Raw genomic sequence first — 17,535 nt, 5'->3', positions numbered from 1 at the left:
ACGCAGCAAACGATCGCACGACAAGCGAGAAATCGTTCATTTTGATCTTTTAACTTGTTCTTAAATCGTCGTTCGCAAAAAATTCGCCGATCATTTCCTGTAAACAATTGTTGCGCGAAAGTCCCGCCGCCCAAAGTCCGGCCCCCCCGCTCGCAGCCCGGCCCTCCGCTCATCCGCAGCCCCCTGCGCCGGCTCGATCGCCACTCTGATCGCCCCCCTCCGATCGCCGCCGCGGCCAAGAACATACGTTACCTGCTTCGCTGAAGAGGAGCACTGATTGGCTGAAGAAGAGCCGTTTGAAATTCCCGGCTCATCTCTTCAGCCAATCAATGCGCTAAGGAGGGGAGCCGGGGATTTGAAGACCTGCTATGCGGAGCAGGTAACGTATGCTCGTGGCGGTGGCGATCGGGGCGGCACAGGGGGCTGCGGTTGAGCGGGGGGGCAGGCGGGCCGGGCTGCGGGCGCGCGATCTGAAAACGATTTTTCAGTACGATATATCGTACCGTCTAAACGCTGATCGTTATAAAAAAAATCGTTACTTCGAAATCGTTAACCGTGCGATCGGGCCAATTATCGCTCCGTGTAAACTTAGCATAAGGTTCCATTTACACAGAAAGATTATCTGACAGATTTATCTGCCAAATATTTGAAGCCAAAGCCAGAAAAATACTATAAACAGAGATCAGGTCATAAAGGGAAGCCACAGATTTCTACTCTTTTCAAATCCATTCCTGGCTTTGGCTTCAAATGTTTGGCAGATAATCTTTCTGTGTAAATGGACCCTTAGGCTGGCAAAAATAATTGGTAAAGCTAAAATAGCTGAATGTAAACCTGCCTGGAATAACATATATCTATATTAAGATAATAAGAAGGGAAATAATAAAAGGACAGACTAGACTGACCTTAGGGTCTTTTTTTTTTCTGCTGGCAATCTTCTATGTTTCTATGCATAGGTTGGTCTGCTGCTGCTGCAGAATTAAGGTGGCTTCGCCTAAACATAAATATGTAGACTTTTTACAGAATGTCTTAATTTTTCTCTTTCTAATCATTATCTTCTTTAGGTACCTTTAAACTTGTCATAGAATTTTCTGAAGAATATCCAAATAAACCTCCTACTGTTAGATTTGCCTCAAAAATGTTTCATCCAAATGGTGAGTTTCAGCTGTGAAATGATTCTTCTAATTGTAGTACGGAAGTATTTTTTTTATTTAATTTTGAGCACAGAATTAGGCGCAGTTTGTAGAGCAGTGGTCGGTAAGCTTTAATGCTCCAGCTGTGGCAAAAGTACAACATGCTAGGAGTCATACTTATGTTCTTATATGGGAAGCATGAAACTTCTCTATGACTTCAGATTGCTCTAACATGGGATTTATGTGTTGTATGTTGGGTGGATTCAATATGCCCAGCATTAAATTAGTTGCAAGTAATCTAGAAATGAGTTAAGCTTGTGTTCCTCATGCTTGTTACTATGTATGTGTGTGTGTGATGGTTGCATAGATTTGATTAGTGTTTACATTGTAACTTAAGCAATTTCTTCTCCTGCAGTTTATGCTGATGGCAGTATATGTTTAGACATCCTTCAGAACCGCTGGAGCCCAACTTACGATGTCTCTTCCATATTAACATCAATTCAGGTAAAATCCTGCTGTTTCTGCAAACCACTTTCCTTTGTTATGTATCCTAATCTTTATAAAGGGAGCTCCAGCAAGGAAACACTTATGTAGAAGCTAAAAAAACAGGAGTGACACGTTTCATGCCTGCATTGTGCTTGCCACATCTTCCCACTTGGATTCCTCAAGGCAAAACTGGTCCAGCTCTTAAAGTCTGACCATAAATTCTCAATTCGATTAAGTTGTGGGCTTTGATTAGGAGATTCCAATACATTTATACAGTATGTCTCCTTAAACCACTCGAGTGTTTCCTTAGCAGTATGCTTTGGGTCCTGTAGGAAGGTGAACCTGCTTCCCAGTGTCAAATCACTGACAGACCAAAACAAGTTTTGCTCAAGAATATCCCTGTATATAGCACCATCCATCTTCCACTTGACTCGGACCAGTTTCTAAGTCCCTACAGCTGAAAAACATCCCCTCAGGGATACATGGTGGGGGAGCATCATGCTGTGGGGATGGTTGTCTTGGGATGATGAGATGTGTTGGTTTGTCATTGCTGAGTACTGCCCCAATATTCATTTCCCAAAAACAGCGCTGAGTTCATTCTCAACACCCTGTCCACTATAGGAACATAACAGCATGTTAGATATTTGTTACTTGCTGTGAGTTTCCCTTTAACAAAAGAGGTATATGTGGTGACAACTGGGGAGATCAGCTTCAGGAGTCTTAAGGTCAATTAAAAACTGATTGGGATCAGAACTTAAAGGGGTTCTCTGGGACTTTTCAGTAAACTAGCATTCAATTCATTTGCTATCAGACCCTGCTCTCCTTCATGTCATATTGTCTTTTCTGCAACAGTTCCTACTGAGCTCCATTATTAGCTCTGACTACAGGGGCAGGGCTAAAAACAACATGGAGTTCCAGACGCTCATCAGCCTGCTTCCTTTTAACTTAGTGCCGCTCCATGCTGCTCTTCCTGGGTGCTGGGAAAAGCTGGATCCAGTCCTGGGGAACTGGAAGAAGTTGCCAGAAATAAATAATGATCGTGTTTATATAGAACATTCAACACTCACACAAGTCAGTGCAGTGCTAGTATAGTCCCAAACCCAGTTTAGTCCCAAACAACCCAGTTAAAGTAATTTCTAGGGATGGGCGAACCGGGTTCGGGTTCGAGTCGACCCGAACGATCGGCATTTGATTAGCTGGGCTAAGCCAATGACTATATCCATGTTTTCCACATAGCCTGAGGGCTTTATCCAACTTCAGCAGCCACCGCTAATCAAATGCCAAAAGTTCGGGTTCGGATGGACTCTAGCATGCTCGAGGTTCGCTCATCTCTAGTAATTTCCCATAGAAATTCCCTTTTGGATTAAGATAATCTTAGTTCGGAGAATCAAGTTGAGACAAAGATTTTTGCGCCATGTGCTATGGTAATACAACATATATTTTATTGACATGTCATTTCTTTGGGTGGACGGTGGATTGAGCTTGAGAAATGGAACAAGGTGAACTTGAAGTGGAGTCTGCCGTGCGGCCTCCACTTGATATTTCTGTGTGTAGTCTGTAGTGTGAACATACCCTTATGCTTTTTGATCACAAATGTAGGAGTGTGCAGGGCCCCCTTAGTGCAGGAAAGACAGCTGCTTCTCCTGGCAGTGAATAAAGTAAAAGTGTATCAGCATTTTTTTTTTTTTTTTTTAATTCTTTATTTGTTAGATACAAAAAAGTAACAATTTGTAAATCATAGAACATTAAACACTGGCGTACCAATACCAGAATAGGCACACTGTGATTTACCAGAATGACATAAGCTGACATTGACCACACAGGGCCATTGTTAGGGCATTAAATGGAAGGAGGAATGGCCCAATGTGGCACCAAGGTATGTGCTACCTATCAGTCTTGTCTCTACAGTCCTTCTCCCTGTGTAAGGGGGACGGGGGGGGGGGGTTAGCCCTTCCCTATCAGATTGCTAAATGAGATCGGCACCCGTTTGCCGTGGCTTTACCAGACCAGATCAATAGCATGGCCAGGTCACATTAACAATAGCTGTACCATATGTGCTGCTGTGAAAATGCGTTATCGGCCATTCATCTCCTTTTTACGCAGAGACATGTGCGACCGATAATAATCTTTTGCAGAAGCACAGAAGATCATATGAAACGACGAGCGAATGTTTGCCTGCTTAATGGCTGATCTCTGCCATTTTTTTCCTAAGAATGCTTGTTTGCAATAATCTGTGTAAAAGGTAACCCTGCTATCCCTACTCCCCAGCTAACAAGAAACACTAGGACACCCAACCTGCCCTTACTACCTGCCCTCTTTTATATCTGTAATGCCCATTACACCTCCCCCAGGCTTTCCTGCCACATACTGCCTATTCCAGTATTGAGAGCCATCTTAAATATCCTTTTACCTACCTTGTCATATATATACCTACCATTACCCTTCTATTTTTGTACCCTAGCTAAATACCCACACCCCCTATTATGGCCTTTGTGACCCCTCTTATAGTTTCTCACCTGCAGTCCCCATCCCCAGCTCATCATTCGCCTTTCTACGGTCCAGGTCCCCTGGCTGTTTTTAGGAGGATTATTTTAATGCAACTGTTAAAGCAGTTTGTCCTGGGAGCAGAAATCAGTGTTTACTTTGGCTCTTGCTTCGGAGTGTAACGTTGTACAGCTATCGGTCATAGCATGTATGTATGATTTGCCCCACACACCATAACCACTAGCTCTACAATGATCAATACTTACACCTGCCCCCTTTTGTCTTTGAAAGTAGGGGGGGGGGGGTTAACCTAGTTTGGTAAGATAACAGTTTTTGTAACTTTAATAACTGTAGTAACAGCAAGCCATAATACATGTATATTGTAACCAAGGGTCACCTGGGATTGGTTTGCTGCTGTATAGTTTACATGGGTGGTAGCTTGTGTGTTATTATGGGATAGTCTTTTTGTCAGAATGGATATAAAAGTAGTTTTTAGGTTCTTTGTTCATATATCAAACCTTTACTTATCATCTATACTTTTTGGGTTGTTGTTTTTTAGTCTCTACTTGACGAACCAAATCCAAACAGCCCTGCTAACAGTCAAGCAGCACAACTTTATCAGGAAAACAAACGTGAATATGAAAAGAGGGTATCTGCTATTGTTGAACAAAGTTGGAATGATTCCTAAGCTCTTTTCTGCTCTTATAAATGGTTCTTCTATTTTTGTGTACATCTTAACATTGGAAGAGACAAAATTGAGAACTTCTACAAATGCCTCAAGTTTTAAAGATTTGCAGAAAGTTGATGGCAAGCACAGAAAATCCTCTTGGTTCTCCTGCCCATAATACTCCGGTTTGGAAAGTTTAAAAGCTTGTGTATCTTAGTGTATTTTTTTATTGCATGTTGTGCATGGTTTGAGAATAAGTTATTGCTACATTTGTAATATACCCTGTTTGTATTACCCCTTCTTTAATGTATAATGTTGGCATGGAGTTTTCATGCAAATACACATTTTGTAAATCTGTACACTTTTCTTTAAGAAATCTGAATGCTTCAGTTTTGTGTCCCTTTTTTACAGGAGAGCACTTGCATTGTTTTTTTTAATATCTCAAAGTAAGCTGTAAAACTACTCACAATAGAGATGGATAATCAACTGTTTATAGGTGTGTGTGTTTTTTTTTTTTTCTTGTGTGTACCATCTATATTGTAACTTTCCTGGAACCACATTGGCAGAATCTGTGGTTATTTTGACTCTTCGCACCAATCCTGTATCATTCTGTTGTTACAAAACTACAGCTCAGGACATTTGCAGCGCACTGGTTTTTAACCTTTTTAAGGACACAGCCTAAAATAGCCTAAAAGAGGTTATCTAGCGTTAGAAAAACATGGCCACTTTCTTCCACAGACAAATCCAGTTATGCTCCATTCATTACATTGGAACTGGGTTGCAAAACTCCACCCAAAGTGGAGACAAGAGCCATGCTGCCTCTGGAAGAAAGTGGCAAAGCCAAAGGACCAAGCCAAATTTTATGAATTTGAACTGTCACTTTATTCATTAACCCCTTCACGTCCATCATACATATATACGTTCCTACTGCACATGCCCGGCCCGTGCAGTAGGAACATGTTTATATACGTTCCTGTAGTGAAGGGACTTAAAATGTGTTTGGGACCACTCACATTGGAGCACACATCAGTGTGGCCGGCGCTGGAGCTAATGACAGGCAGCCACACTCACTCAGCTGCCTGTCATTAGCCCTCTTAAACACTGCCATGCATAGCGATCACGGCGTTAGAGGTAGTCGGTGACAGGACAAGCACCTGTTACTGGCTGATGGGGACCCCTGCAGCATCCTTATCACTTGTACCGACAGGTGGGTAAGCCACTGTCGGATTGGTGATCTGTGCATAGTCTGTTCTCGGGCAGACTATACACAGATCGCCAATATGGCATTGCTGATTTAAAAAAAAATCATATACAGTATTAGAAAAAAAATAATAAACAATCAATTTTTCTTACCAATATGATACCAATAAAAACTAGAGATCATGGTGCAAAAAATACCAGCCCTGTAGGTAGAAAAATAAAAGCGCTTTATACTCGCCTGATCTTCAGGAGGCTGGCCGATCCGCTTCGACCGTCCGTGCTGGCCCCCCTCTGCCGCGTCATGAGCTGCTCAGCCGCGATTGGCTGAGCAGTTATGCTCAGCCAATCGCGGCTGAGCAGTTCATGACGCGGCAGAGGGGGGCCGGCACGAGGGACGGTCGGAGCAGTTCGGCCGGCCTCCCGAAGATGACATCATTGTCACAAGATGGCGGACGGGGGTCGACATGAATCAGGTGAGTATAGAGCACTACACTTCCGGGTCTAGCGTGGGTGGGGGGGGAGGGAGGAGGGAGGGACACGGGGAAGGGGGCCATTCACTAACATAACACACATTACAAAGTTATACAACTTTGTAATGTATGTTATTTAGTGAATAATTGTTAAGCGCCGCACTACCCCTTTAAATTTTTCATTTTCACACGAGGTTTTAAGAGAGAAAAAAAAAAAAACCTCAACGATTAGCCATTTCTCTTGGGTATGGAAATACCCCACATGTGGGCATAAAGTCAAGCCTTGAAAGGGAATTAGCTACATTTGGCTTTTGGAGGCTGGATTTGTCTGAAATGGATGTTGAGGGCCAAGATGGTGAAAACCTCCCCTTACATAATGTAACAAGGGGTGTAGTGAGCATATGGACCCCACTGGTATTTGAGAAATGAAAAAATTATTGTTTTTAACACTAACACATTGGTCTGGTCAAATTTCTCATTTTTATAAGGGGTTAAAAAAAATTGTGTAGCGCAATATCTCCTGAATACAGAAATACCCCATGTGGACATAGAGAAATGCAGGCACAAGGGAGGCCTCCAAAGGGATGGAGTACTACGTGCATAAGGGTCTGTTCACAAGTACAGACTTGCTGCGTATTTATCGCTGTGAGTTTCTCGCACATAAATCCACAGTGATACTGATTGCTATTAAGTCAATGTATGTGTATTCTTCTGCGTGTTTGGTGCGATTTTGTACATGCCAGTTTTGATTTTCACATGATTTTCACAGGTAAGTTCAACACCACAAAAAAATGCAGCTACTTTCATGCGAGTCTGTACGTGTGAACAGACCCTTAAAGGGATTTGCACGGCATTGCCAGACAGCTGCAAACATTCTTAGGAGAATAAAAAGAGAAATGCCCAAAAAGGAGGCCCATTAGAGAAACTACACCACCTAGGGAAGATATCTAGGAGTGTAGGGAGCATGAGTGTTTCATAAATTTATTTTTCCTGGTTTGACACTGGTCAACTGTTAGGTCAGTATGACCCTCTGCTTATCATGCTGTGCCACTAAAAATCCAAATTAGTAGTCCATTGACCTATGGTACACATTGAAGCAGTTTTTTTATGCAGAGGCTGGATTATCAGGACAAATGTCACACTGGTAAATGGTGGTCTTTTTAATCCCCCATTAAAGGCACTCTAATGGTGTGTTTACACAGACAGATTTATCTGACAGATCTTTGAAGCCAAAGCCAGGAACAGACTATAAACGGATCAGGTCATAAAGGAAAGACAGATTTCTCCTCTTTTCAAATCCATTTCTGGCTTTGGCTTCCAAAATCTGTCAGATAAATCTTTTCTGTGTAAACGCACCCTTACCTGCCAAAAATGAGTGGTTATTAATCTGTGATGTACATCGCTTAGTGACAGCAGACCACACACAAGAAAAAAAACAACGGAACCAAAAGAGCGGTTGCTGATCAGTGATGTGCATCAGTGGCAGCAGAATACATAAGATAAAAAAAAAAAAAGAAAGATCTGCACCAAAAGAAACCAGACTGATTAGCAGTCAGAGGCTGTCAGCACACAGGGCACTGCTGGCAGTATACACTCTGCAATACAATCCAGCTATGTAATATAACAGCAAAAAAAAAAAACACCTGCACCCACTTGTAGCTGATCAGTGATTACTCACTGATCAGCACAGGAAGAGCACATCACCCTGCACTATGCCACTAATGCTACGTTTACACGGAGCGATAATTCGCCCAATCGATCGTTTAACGATTTTGAAGCAACGATTTGGTTTTTATTACGATCAGCGTTTAGACGAATAAATCGTTAGAAAAATCGTAAGAAAATTTGTAAGAAAAATCGTTAATGTGATCGTTTTTAAGATCGCTTAAGCCCATCTTATACATAGGGTGAATCTTTGAAAGACTGTTTGCACAAAACGATCTGCAAATTTTTAGCGAACAACGATTTGAGAACATATTGAAAGATCAAAATGAACAATTTTTCGCTCTTTGCTTGATCGTTTGCTGTGTTTACACGGAACGATTATCGTTTAAATGCGATCGTTATTGCAAAAATTCGAACGATAGTCGTTATGTGTAAACGCAGCATTAGGCTCCCTATACCACCAGCCCTGGAGACAGATGGCACAGCAGACACACAGTGGCACGGATACTTTGTTCACCATTCAGAACGTTATTGTGCCCCCCATCCCCGTATGCCAATACATATATGGCCTGGTTTGAATGTAACTATGCTTACAACAATGTTCACTTCTGTAAATCTGCAAGGGTCTAGCGAAAATTTGTATCTGATATCTTCTGTGTATGGGATGGCCCATTCTTCCTTGAATGATGTCTGACCAAAGCCAAAATTAACCATGACTTGCAGTTGTGAAACAGTAGACTGCTTTGACACCATGATGACTAAGGACCACAAGGGTGGACTGACTACAGATCTATACCGCAAAACCACAGACAGGAACAGCCTCCTACGCTTTGACAGTGCCCACCTATCAAGTATCAAAAGGGTTATACCAATATCCCAATTCTAGTGGGTGAGGCAGATAGTAGCAGACTCCATGACAAGGGAAACCAGACTCAATGAAAAAGGATTATAAGTTCCTTGAGCAGGGCTATCCTTAGCACATCCTGGCGGTAGCTAGAAACAGTGCCACACCTGGTATCAACATGCAGGACAAACCTAGACGTATCCCCTTCATACGCCAGCACCATCCCTTGACACCATGGATAGAAAATATCCATAGACAATGGGGCATCCTACAAAGGTCCTACCCTGAAATAGAATTATATTTTGTTTCTTCTGCCTAGTAGGATGAAATAAGTGGTTACCCCAATTGTCTTGTGCTGCCGCAGGATGATATGGAAAGAATAATTTATGGCCCCCACTTATTTGTAAAAAAAAGGCTCCTAACCTTTATAACAGCTTGGTTAAAGCAAATAGCAACCCACCCTCCCCTCATAACAAACACGGACAAAGAGCATTTATTACAAGAAAACGTGATACATTCCCATACTTACACTCTGCACAATGTAATAATGTCCATCCCCCCCCCCCACCACCACCACAAAGGCAAAATGTTTATAGCGACTCTGTACCCATAATCTGACCTCCCAAAACCACTTGTACCTTCGGATAGCTGCTTTTAATCCAAGATCTGTCCTGCGGTCCGTTTGGCAGGTGATGCAGTTATTGTCCTAAAAAAAATACTTTGAAACTTGAAGCCCCGTGCCAAACTGGAGTATCTGTGCCCTAACTTGGCACCACCCCGACGTCCCTTCTCCCCACCCTCTTCATCATTAGGAATGCCACTGAAACATTTTCTTCATGCTGAACATTGCACAGGTCCTTAACGATCCAGCCCATGTGCCAGGCTGCCACAGGTGGGGAATAGGAAGCAATCTGCCTGGAGCATTCCTAATGATGAAGAGGGTGGGGAGGAGGGACGGAGGGGTGGTGCAAAGTTAGGGCACAGATACTCCCGTTTGGCACAGGGCTTCAAGTTTAAAAGTATATTTTTAGGACAATAACTGCATTACCTGCCGAACGGACCACAGGACAGAGCTTGGATTAAAAGCAGCTATCCAAGGGTACAAGTGATTTGGGGGGTACAGAGTCGCTTTAAAATCAAATGCTACTACACTTGTAGTAGCAAACTGTATCAAGTGCCCCTGTGGCCTAATGTACATAGGGGAGACTATGCAAGCAGTTAAAAACCGCATTAGCAAGCACAAATGCACCATTTGCTCTGAGAACTTACTACTACCTTTACCACACCACTTAAAAGAAAAGGGCCATACGGTTGCCCAACTCAAGCTCCAAGTCCTGGAACAGGTGGTACTGCCCTAAGGAGGGGAAGGTACACAAACAAGAAGCCTACTGGATTCACACGCTGCAGACCCTGACCCCTAGGGGACTGAACAGGGAATATGAATAAAGATGAGCGAACCGGGTTTGGGTTGGAGTCGATCCGAACCCGAACATTCGGTATTTGATTAGCTGGGGCTGCTGAACTTGGATAAAACTCTAAGGTTGTCTGGAAAACATGGATATAGTCAATGACTATATTCATGATTTCCACATAGCCTTAGGGCTTTATCCAAGTTCAGCAGCCACCGCTAATCAAATACCGAACGTTCGGGTTCGGATCGACTCGAACATGCTCGAGGTTCGCTTATCTCTACTCATCTCTAAATATGAACTATCTAGCATTGTGACTTAAAGGGGTTATCCAGTGCTACAAAAACATGGCCGCTTTCTTCCAGAGATTTTTTTTTCCATAAAATGTATGTCAAACGGACTGCAAAAATGCAGTGTGAACCCAGCCTAACCTTAAGGATACAAACACACACACCGTATACGCAGCAGATTTGATGCTGTGTTCAGTTATTTAGATCTAATCTGCTGCGGATTTGCTGCTTATCGCAGCAGTAAATACGCTGCGTATATGGTGTGTGGGTTTATACCCTAAGGGAGACTGGCCCTTGCCACTGTTACAGGTATGTCTTACATATCTGCGTTATTGTATACCCTGTGTCCTTTCCACCCCTCCACTCCTGTTTGGGCTCTGAGTTGCAGGCACACTCCATCCCTGTGATCTTGCATATACTATGGACGACTTTACCTCTCCATCTGTAAATATTGTTTACAGTCCATATAGACCATATCAGCCCATATCCGACCATATAGCACAGTACAACACAATACAAATGAAAAGGCTTTTACATACCCTATTTACATATATTGTGGATTTGGGGGTATTCTTTATACTTCTGAGGATTTACCAGTGAAATGTTACACCAATTGAAGCAATACCTTTTATTTGTATTACATGCATCATGAGGACATGCCCCTATACAGAATTATAGGGGCATTTTAGTATTACTTCAAAGATGAGAAAACTTGCAACACTTGCTAACATTTTTATTCCAGCAAATACCTTATTTTCCACTTAATAATTCACAACTTTTTACTCCCAAAATTCAACCCTGTTCCTGCCAGTGTCCAATGCTGAGATGCATTCCTCTTGTGAAATTGCCAAGACCACTCAGATGCACTGCAAGAGCCATCTTCCATCTCAGTGGAGTAGGTAGAGACGGCAACGTCACTGCCTGATCGCACCTGCGACATTGAGGCAGAAGAACGTGCTTGCAGTGCATCTGGGTCTGGCCCTGGCAACATCACAGAGGAGTGGATCTCTGTGCTAGGCATCAACAGGAAGATGTTTGAATTGCGTAAATCCCTACAGCTTGAGATGATCTTCAAAACCCTACAGCACACAGACTGTAATACCTATTGCACCATATTGTCTGCGCTTTACCTCCATAATCAGTTTTGACTAGTCCGTAGCAACATATAACACAAATTTAAATATTTTTTCTTATTTTCCTCCTCTAAAACCTCGGTGTGTCTCTTAAAAGAAAAAACATGGTATAATTCACCTATAGCGGTTCAAACGGGCATCAACAAGGCATATCAGATATGTAATTGTCACGGACTACAATGCAGGTTCTATAGTGCACAATAGCTGTCATTGGTTCATACATCCGACATGCCTTGTTGATGCCAGCTTGATTCAAAATTTCTGAATTGTCTTCATTTGAATAAATTAAAATGAAGTAAAATGTCTAAGCAAGTTTATCATCTTTAGTGAGATATTAGATTGCTAACCCCTACTGTGACTTGTACATTACACATGCAACCTTCATAAAAATCATACAACTATTAAAAGTAACTAGTACTCAAGAACTATGGGACCACATATATGTAAAAACACAACAAAAATGTTTTATTTCATCAGAATTAATAAGTCTCCAATTTATTTGGGTAACAAATCCACATCAACGGTGATATGGTCTCTATGCAATTCACACAATGGTAGGAAGGCTTCACACTTTTATTTTTCTTCCTGCAAAAACACCAGAAAAAGAAAAAACGCTGTGGCTGTGCTCAATTGAGGCACATTGATGGGGTAGTTGCAGTATTTTTAGACTCAGCATAATCTATGTACAATGTTTTTCTCCAGTAGACATTGATATATATTTATTTCCTGCTAAAAATTCCTTGAATCAGAAGACTTGTAAAGAGAAAACCATGTGAAAAGAGGACCTGATGAAATATTTAGTCATTTTAAAAAAGCTTCACAATTAAAAATATGTTAAAAACAATTCCAATGGTGTTCACAGGATGTAGAAAAATGTCCATATGCTTGTCTTGGGGTACAACACAAATAAATGGAAAAGAAGATCTCAGGCGAAGAGTCCTGGAAAATCTATACCCATTGTAAGTGATCCAGACATCAATTGTTCTATAGTAAAGATAAAAAGAGAAGAGAGAACATTAACACAACAAGAAGCACTAAAACTTAAAGGGGAACTATCAGCAGCTAAGACGAATTTACCCTGCCCCTTACAGCGCCAGGGACGCTGAGGAGGAAGACATTAGCATTGTGCTACAAAAACACGGCCGTTTTCTTCCAGAGAGAGCACCACTCTTGTCTACAGTTTGGATGGGTTCTGCAACAACGTTCCATGTGTCTTAACTTCCTCCTCGGGGCCGGTCCTGCGCTGTTAGTCGGGGTAATCTTCGCTCTGGTGCTCCTAGCAGTGCATCTGAGCAAAGAATACTCCAACTAACCGTCGCCGAGGAGAAAGGTAACACACATACCTTCCTTCTCAGCGTCTTGGATGCTATAAAGCACTATCAGCACGTTATAGTCCTTTATTTAACTAGCTCATAGTTCCCCTTTAAATTAACAGTCAGCCCCAATACTTTCACTTCAGTGTTACCTAGACAGGGCTATTGGGCCCCATCTGCAGATGGGGAGAAGATCCACCAATGAAATTAAGCAATTTTAGAGCGGAAAGATAACACAGGTAAGTTTTATATGGGTATATATCAAATGTGCAGCATCAAAACAGGTGGATGATGCAGAGAACTGCACATAGGGGGACATTTATTAAGTCCGACGTTTTTCACGCCGAACTTAAAAATGTCCCCGCATCTCCGGCGCTACGGGAATTTATGTAGAGGCGGACTGCCTCTACATAAATCCTGTGCGCTCCGGTGCGCACGGCCGAAAACCTACGCCAGCTGAGGACTGGAGTAAGTTTTCAGCGTATCTTTTGGCGGAACGAATGGTGAATCGCCCCCGGATGGAACAGATGGTATCCGCGCCCTCCGTTCCGCCCCCTTCACACCCCCTCCCCCTGGCGGAAAGTGCCGATTTGCGTATAAAATAATGCGCAAATCGGCACTTTATGCCGAAAAACCCCTGTACGCCCGTTGATACATGTCCCCCATAGAGTTAGAGGGGTAACACTATCACTGTAAGGTTATGTTCACACAACATTTTTTAGAACGGCCATTGTTTTCAATTTACAGACATGTTTTCACAATGCAATGATTTGCACTGGAGTCAATACAAACAACGGCCATTGTTTCACACAATGTATTGAACAATGCCCGTTGTTTGGCTACAGCCCTCGAAATAATGATCATGTTAATCATTTCTGTCCGTTGTCCACATACTTCAATGCAATTTTCATTTAAAACAATGGCCGTTGTTTTGAGTGCCAAATAACGCCCATTGTTTATATGTTGTGTCAACACAGACTAAAGGGGTATTCTCTCAAAGTAAACTTTTAATATTTTGCTGCCCTTAGGGAAAAGAACATAAACAACGATCCCGAACCCATCTTGGCAGTGACAGCTCGCTCAGCCAATCACTGACTGAGATAGGACATTGCTGCAGCCAGTGATTGGCAGAAGTGGAGATGGCATCCTCAGCTGGGACCCGAAAATGATGTTGGAAGACAATGTGGGAGTGCAGAAAGGTAAGAATGGGATGTTTTAATATGTTGCCACCCTTATACCCAGGTATCATACCCGTTTCATAATATCGTCTCTTGTGGTGAACTGTGGTGCATCTTCTATTTCAATGCCTTCTGCCATACTCTGCACCTTTTCCAAGAGTTCTTCACTGTATCTGAAAAAATGAATAGATATTTATTTTGTTCCAAACTTCAGCATGAAAACTCTTTAGGCCACTTAAACACAAAAAACAATACAAAACAATATTGAAAACATAAGCAAACCACATTTGAGGCCAGAAGTTCAAGCCTGTAAAAAAATAAAGAATATATATATATATATATATATATATATATATATATATAGGCCCATACTATTAGACTGGTCCAAGTCCCAGCACCCCCACTGTTCAGAATGGGCCAAGGCACTTGTGCCAGCACAGCAGCTTTTTCAGTGTTTACTTGAAATCACTATACTATTTGAGCCACAGTGTTGTTCCATTCACATTAAGCGCGATGATGCACATCCTTGATGATGCAAACAGCATGGAAATACTAAGATGAACACTTCAGTATTTATACAGGATCTGTGCTCCTTCTTTTAAACTGCTGATTGGCAGCTGTAGCAAAAGTCAGAGCTCAACCAATCTAAAACCCTATTTACAAGTCAGTAAATTTTTCAATTGCGCCTGTTATTTATCGTCAGCAATCTGCAAAAAGTCCTCCATAATGGATCCGCAAAAATGGAAAAGAATAGTTATTACTATGTCACTATTTGCGAGTCCATTTTTTTCAGATTGCCTCGGCAATAATACAGACCCTATAAAGTTCTGTTGGTGTGTCTGTGCAGCAATTGCAATCTGCACTAAGATCTATGCTTTTTTGCAGTACAGATCTTAGCCCTCTAGACACGTACGGATGGGTAAATGGGGCCTATTATTGGTGGCCATTAATTTTACAAGCTAGATATCCTTTTAAGCTGACAGTTCTCTTCTTAGAACCCTGACAAGTGGAAAAGCCTGACAACTTTGTGGACATCTTATCTCTTATTAAAAAAAAAACAACCTGATATGTTAAAGAGTAACTAGAATCTTTAGCGGGTGGCAGGATACCCTGTCAAAAAAACTGCCTGACGCTGCGCTCCGGATGCAGGCATGTGCCTCATATGGATTTCTTCCAGCAGCACAACTGACAAACTGGTGTCAAGTCAGTAATAAATGTCCCCAATGGACGAGAGAACGAACAGGAGAGGACCGCACTGTAGCACGTCCACTCCTTGCTCTTTGTTAGAAATAAAGAGAGATACGCTCATCTTGTAAGTCTACGGAGCATGTCGTTTCTTACATAGAGCGGGGAGAGGAAAAAAAAAAGTCAGACTTATAATAGGCTGCTATGGAGCCCGACTATGACAACAGGTACACTTTAAAGTGACTGTACCACCAGGCCCTAGGCTGAAGCACTGGAGGCGGGCTGACCCACCTCTAGTGGGAGGAAACCCCCACCCTCTATGGTAGGGTTCCATTGATTCTAGTGGAGTCACGTCATGGAGGGGCTGGGGTTTCTTCCCACTGGGGGTGGGTCGGCCCGCCTCCAGTGCTTCTGCTTGGGACTAGTGGTACAGTCATTTGCAACAATAAACTGTTTATTAAGAATCTAGCAGTCTACTGCATATCACTTTAATCAATGCAGACACTTATCCAGCGCTACAAAAACATGGCCACTTTTCCCCTACTGTTGTCTCCAGTTTGGGTGGGGTTTGGAAACTCAGTTCCATTGAAGTAAATGGAGCTTAATTGCAAACTGCACCTGAACTGGAGACAATAGTAGGGGGAAAAGTGGCCATGTTTATGTAGAGCTGGATAACGCCCTAGCTGCAGGTCCGGTGAGTGTGAACGTATCCTTAGGGTACAAACACACACGGCATATACGCTGCGTATTTACTGCTGCGATACGCAGCAGATTAGATCTAAATAACTGAACATAGTATGAAATCTGCTGCAAATATGCTGTGTGTGTTTGTACCCTTAGGGTAAATTCACACAGGCGGATCCGCCGGGAGTCTCACGCACGTAATCCGCAATGCACGTTTTGCTGTGGATGAGCTGCGGATTTCGTGCGTGAGACTCCCGGCGGATCAGCTTGTGTGAATTTACCCTAAAGCTTTCCATGCTGTACACATCTATATACAAACACATCCTACAAGAACATTGCGTACAGTCTGCTCTTCCCTAGCCTCCAATGGCAGATAAAGAACATTAACCCTGTTAATACCTACCTGCAACCCATGAACACGTGATTGGCCCAGACCATAGACAGCGCCAGCAGTTTGTCCATCTCGTTTTCTCCCTGGAACTGCTCAAGGTTCCGTAACAGGAATTCTTCCCTGGCCCTCCATTGCTTGTCACTCTCGCAGAAACTCTGATATTGACTTACGAAATCCGCAGCCATCTTCAGTCTAAAGACTACAAAACAAAACACTTCCGGTTTCTTTTCTATGGTGGCGACTCTCTGCCGAGCGTGCGGCTGCAGCTCTATGGTATGATGACGTGTTTTTGTTGGCAAGGGAACGGCTGCACGTCGCGTGTCCTCCCTTTGTGCGGTGGCCATCTTGTGGCCAGTGTTGGGCTGACACTTAGAAGGTCGTGTATCTGGGTATGGTTTATGTGCGCATGCAGTGGATTGCTTTTACTTTAGGTAGGGGTAGGTTCTCACGGAATGGCCACAGCTCAGTGGGAAATCTAACGTACCTTTATAATCAGCGCTGGGTTTACAGTAGGTTTTTCTGTCGCTTTTTGTCAGATATTTCTTTAAAACTGAGGAATGACGGCTTTCGCGTATGGCAGCTGCATGAGGGAGAGCGAAACCCGGCTAACTACAGTCATGTAAGCAGTGATTGAAAGGGTTGCTGATCTATGGGGTCCATTCACACTCTGGACTCACTGACGCATCTAGAAAATGTCAAACTCGGGGCCTGGGAACAAGCCTTGCCAATCAAGGTATATATACACTGCATAGTATAGCAATGGAGACACCACTGCCCTGTCGCAACGTCCTGTGTACCCCATGCTAGCAGATGACAAGCTAGCAAATGAAGGAGCCAGCTGGCAGGGACAGGACATTGTTCACACCCAGGTTGTAGAAGGTGAGCCAGGCACTAGTAACCGCAGCAAAGTAGTCCCTTGCAGAGGTTGATGGCTTGTATCCTGCTGGGGCAATATCCTAAAGTAAAGAGTATTGCTCCCTGTCAGGAACACCTTTTGTGGCAGCTC

At 42.8% G+C, this 17,535-nt stretch overlaps 3 protein-coding genes across 6 annotated transcripts in view; 2 read left to right on the top strand and 1 right to left on the bottom strand.

The window, feature by feature from the left end:
* Positions 1–5,258, top strand: part of UBE2B (ubiquitin conjugating enzyme E2 B) — a 42,356-nt gene extending 37,098 nt beyond the window's left edge. For all 3 annotated transcript variants that reach the window (XM_069970093.1, XM_069970077.1, XM_069970085.1), the window contains 3 exons: positions 1,062–1,151; positions 1,546–1,634; positions 4,660–5,258. In XM_069970093.1, coding sequence (XP_069826194.1) covers positions 1,062–1,151; positions 1,546–1,634; positions 4,660–4,788 — 308 coding nt within the window. In that variant the 3' untranslated portion in view covers positions 4,789–5,258. The remainder of the gene's footprint in view (positions 1–1,061; positions 1,152–1,545; positions 1,635–4,659) is intronic.
* A 6,960-nt stretch (positions 5,259–12,218) lies between these two features.
* CDKN2AIPNL (CDKN2A interacting protein N-terminal like) lies at positions 12,219–16,774 on the bottom strand. Its single transcript, XM_069970063.1, has 3 exons — positions 16,542–16,774; positions 14,343–14,442; positions 12,219–12,762 (listed from the first exon to the last, which is right to left on the bottom strand). The coding sequence occupies exons 1-3, from the start codon at positions 16,712–16,714 to the stop codon at positions 12,754–12,756; spliced, it is 282 nt and encodes a 93-aa protein (XP_069826164.1). The 5' UTR covers positions 16,715–16,774; the 3' UTR covers positions 12,219–12,753.
* A 116-nt stretch (positions 16,775–16,890) lies between these two features.
* Positions 16,891–17,535, top strand: part of STING1 (stimulator of interferon response cGAMP interactor 1) — a 127,741-nt gene continuing 127,096 nt past the window's right edge. Inside the window, exons 1-2 of one of the 2 annotated variants that reach the window (XM_069970023.1) lie at positions 16,891–16,960; positions 17,066–17,262. The gene's annotated coding sequence lies outside the window, so the exon portion shown is untranslated. Of the gene's footprint in view, positions 17,263–17,535 lie in introns of both variants that reach the window. The other variant, XM_069970051.1, reaches the window with a different exon arrangement.

This window comes from Dendropsophus ebraccatus, chromosome 1 (assembly GCF_027789765.1).
Source record: "Dendropsophus ebraccatus isolate aDenEbr1 chromosome 1, aDenEbr1.pat, whole genome shotgun sequence".
Classification (NCBI taxonomy): Eukaryota; Metazoa; Chordata; class Amphibia; order Anura; family Hylidae; genus Dendropsophus; species Dendropsophus ebraccatus.
This window is presented reverse-complemented; position numbering and strand designations above follow the sequence as displayed.

What these genes read in the sequence shown, in the direction of transcription:
- CDKN2AIPNL (XM_069970063.1), bottom strand. Translation starts at nt 16,714, where the DNA reads ATGGCTGCGGATTTCGTAAGTCAATATCAGAGTTTCTGCGAGAGTGAC. An exon ending in CACGTGTTCATGGGTTGCAG is followed by an intron (nt 14,443 to 16,541) that starts GTAGGTATTAAC and finishes TCATTTTTTCAG; the next exon opens with ATACAGTGAAGAACTCTTGG.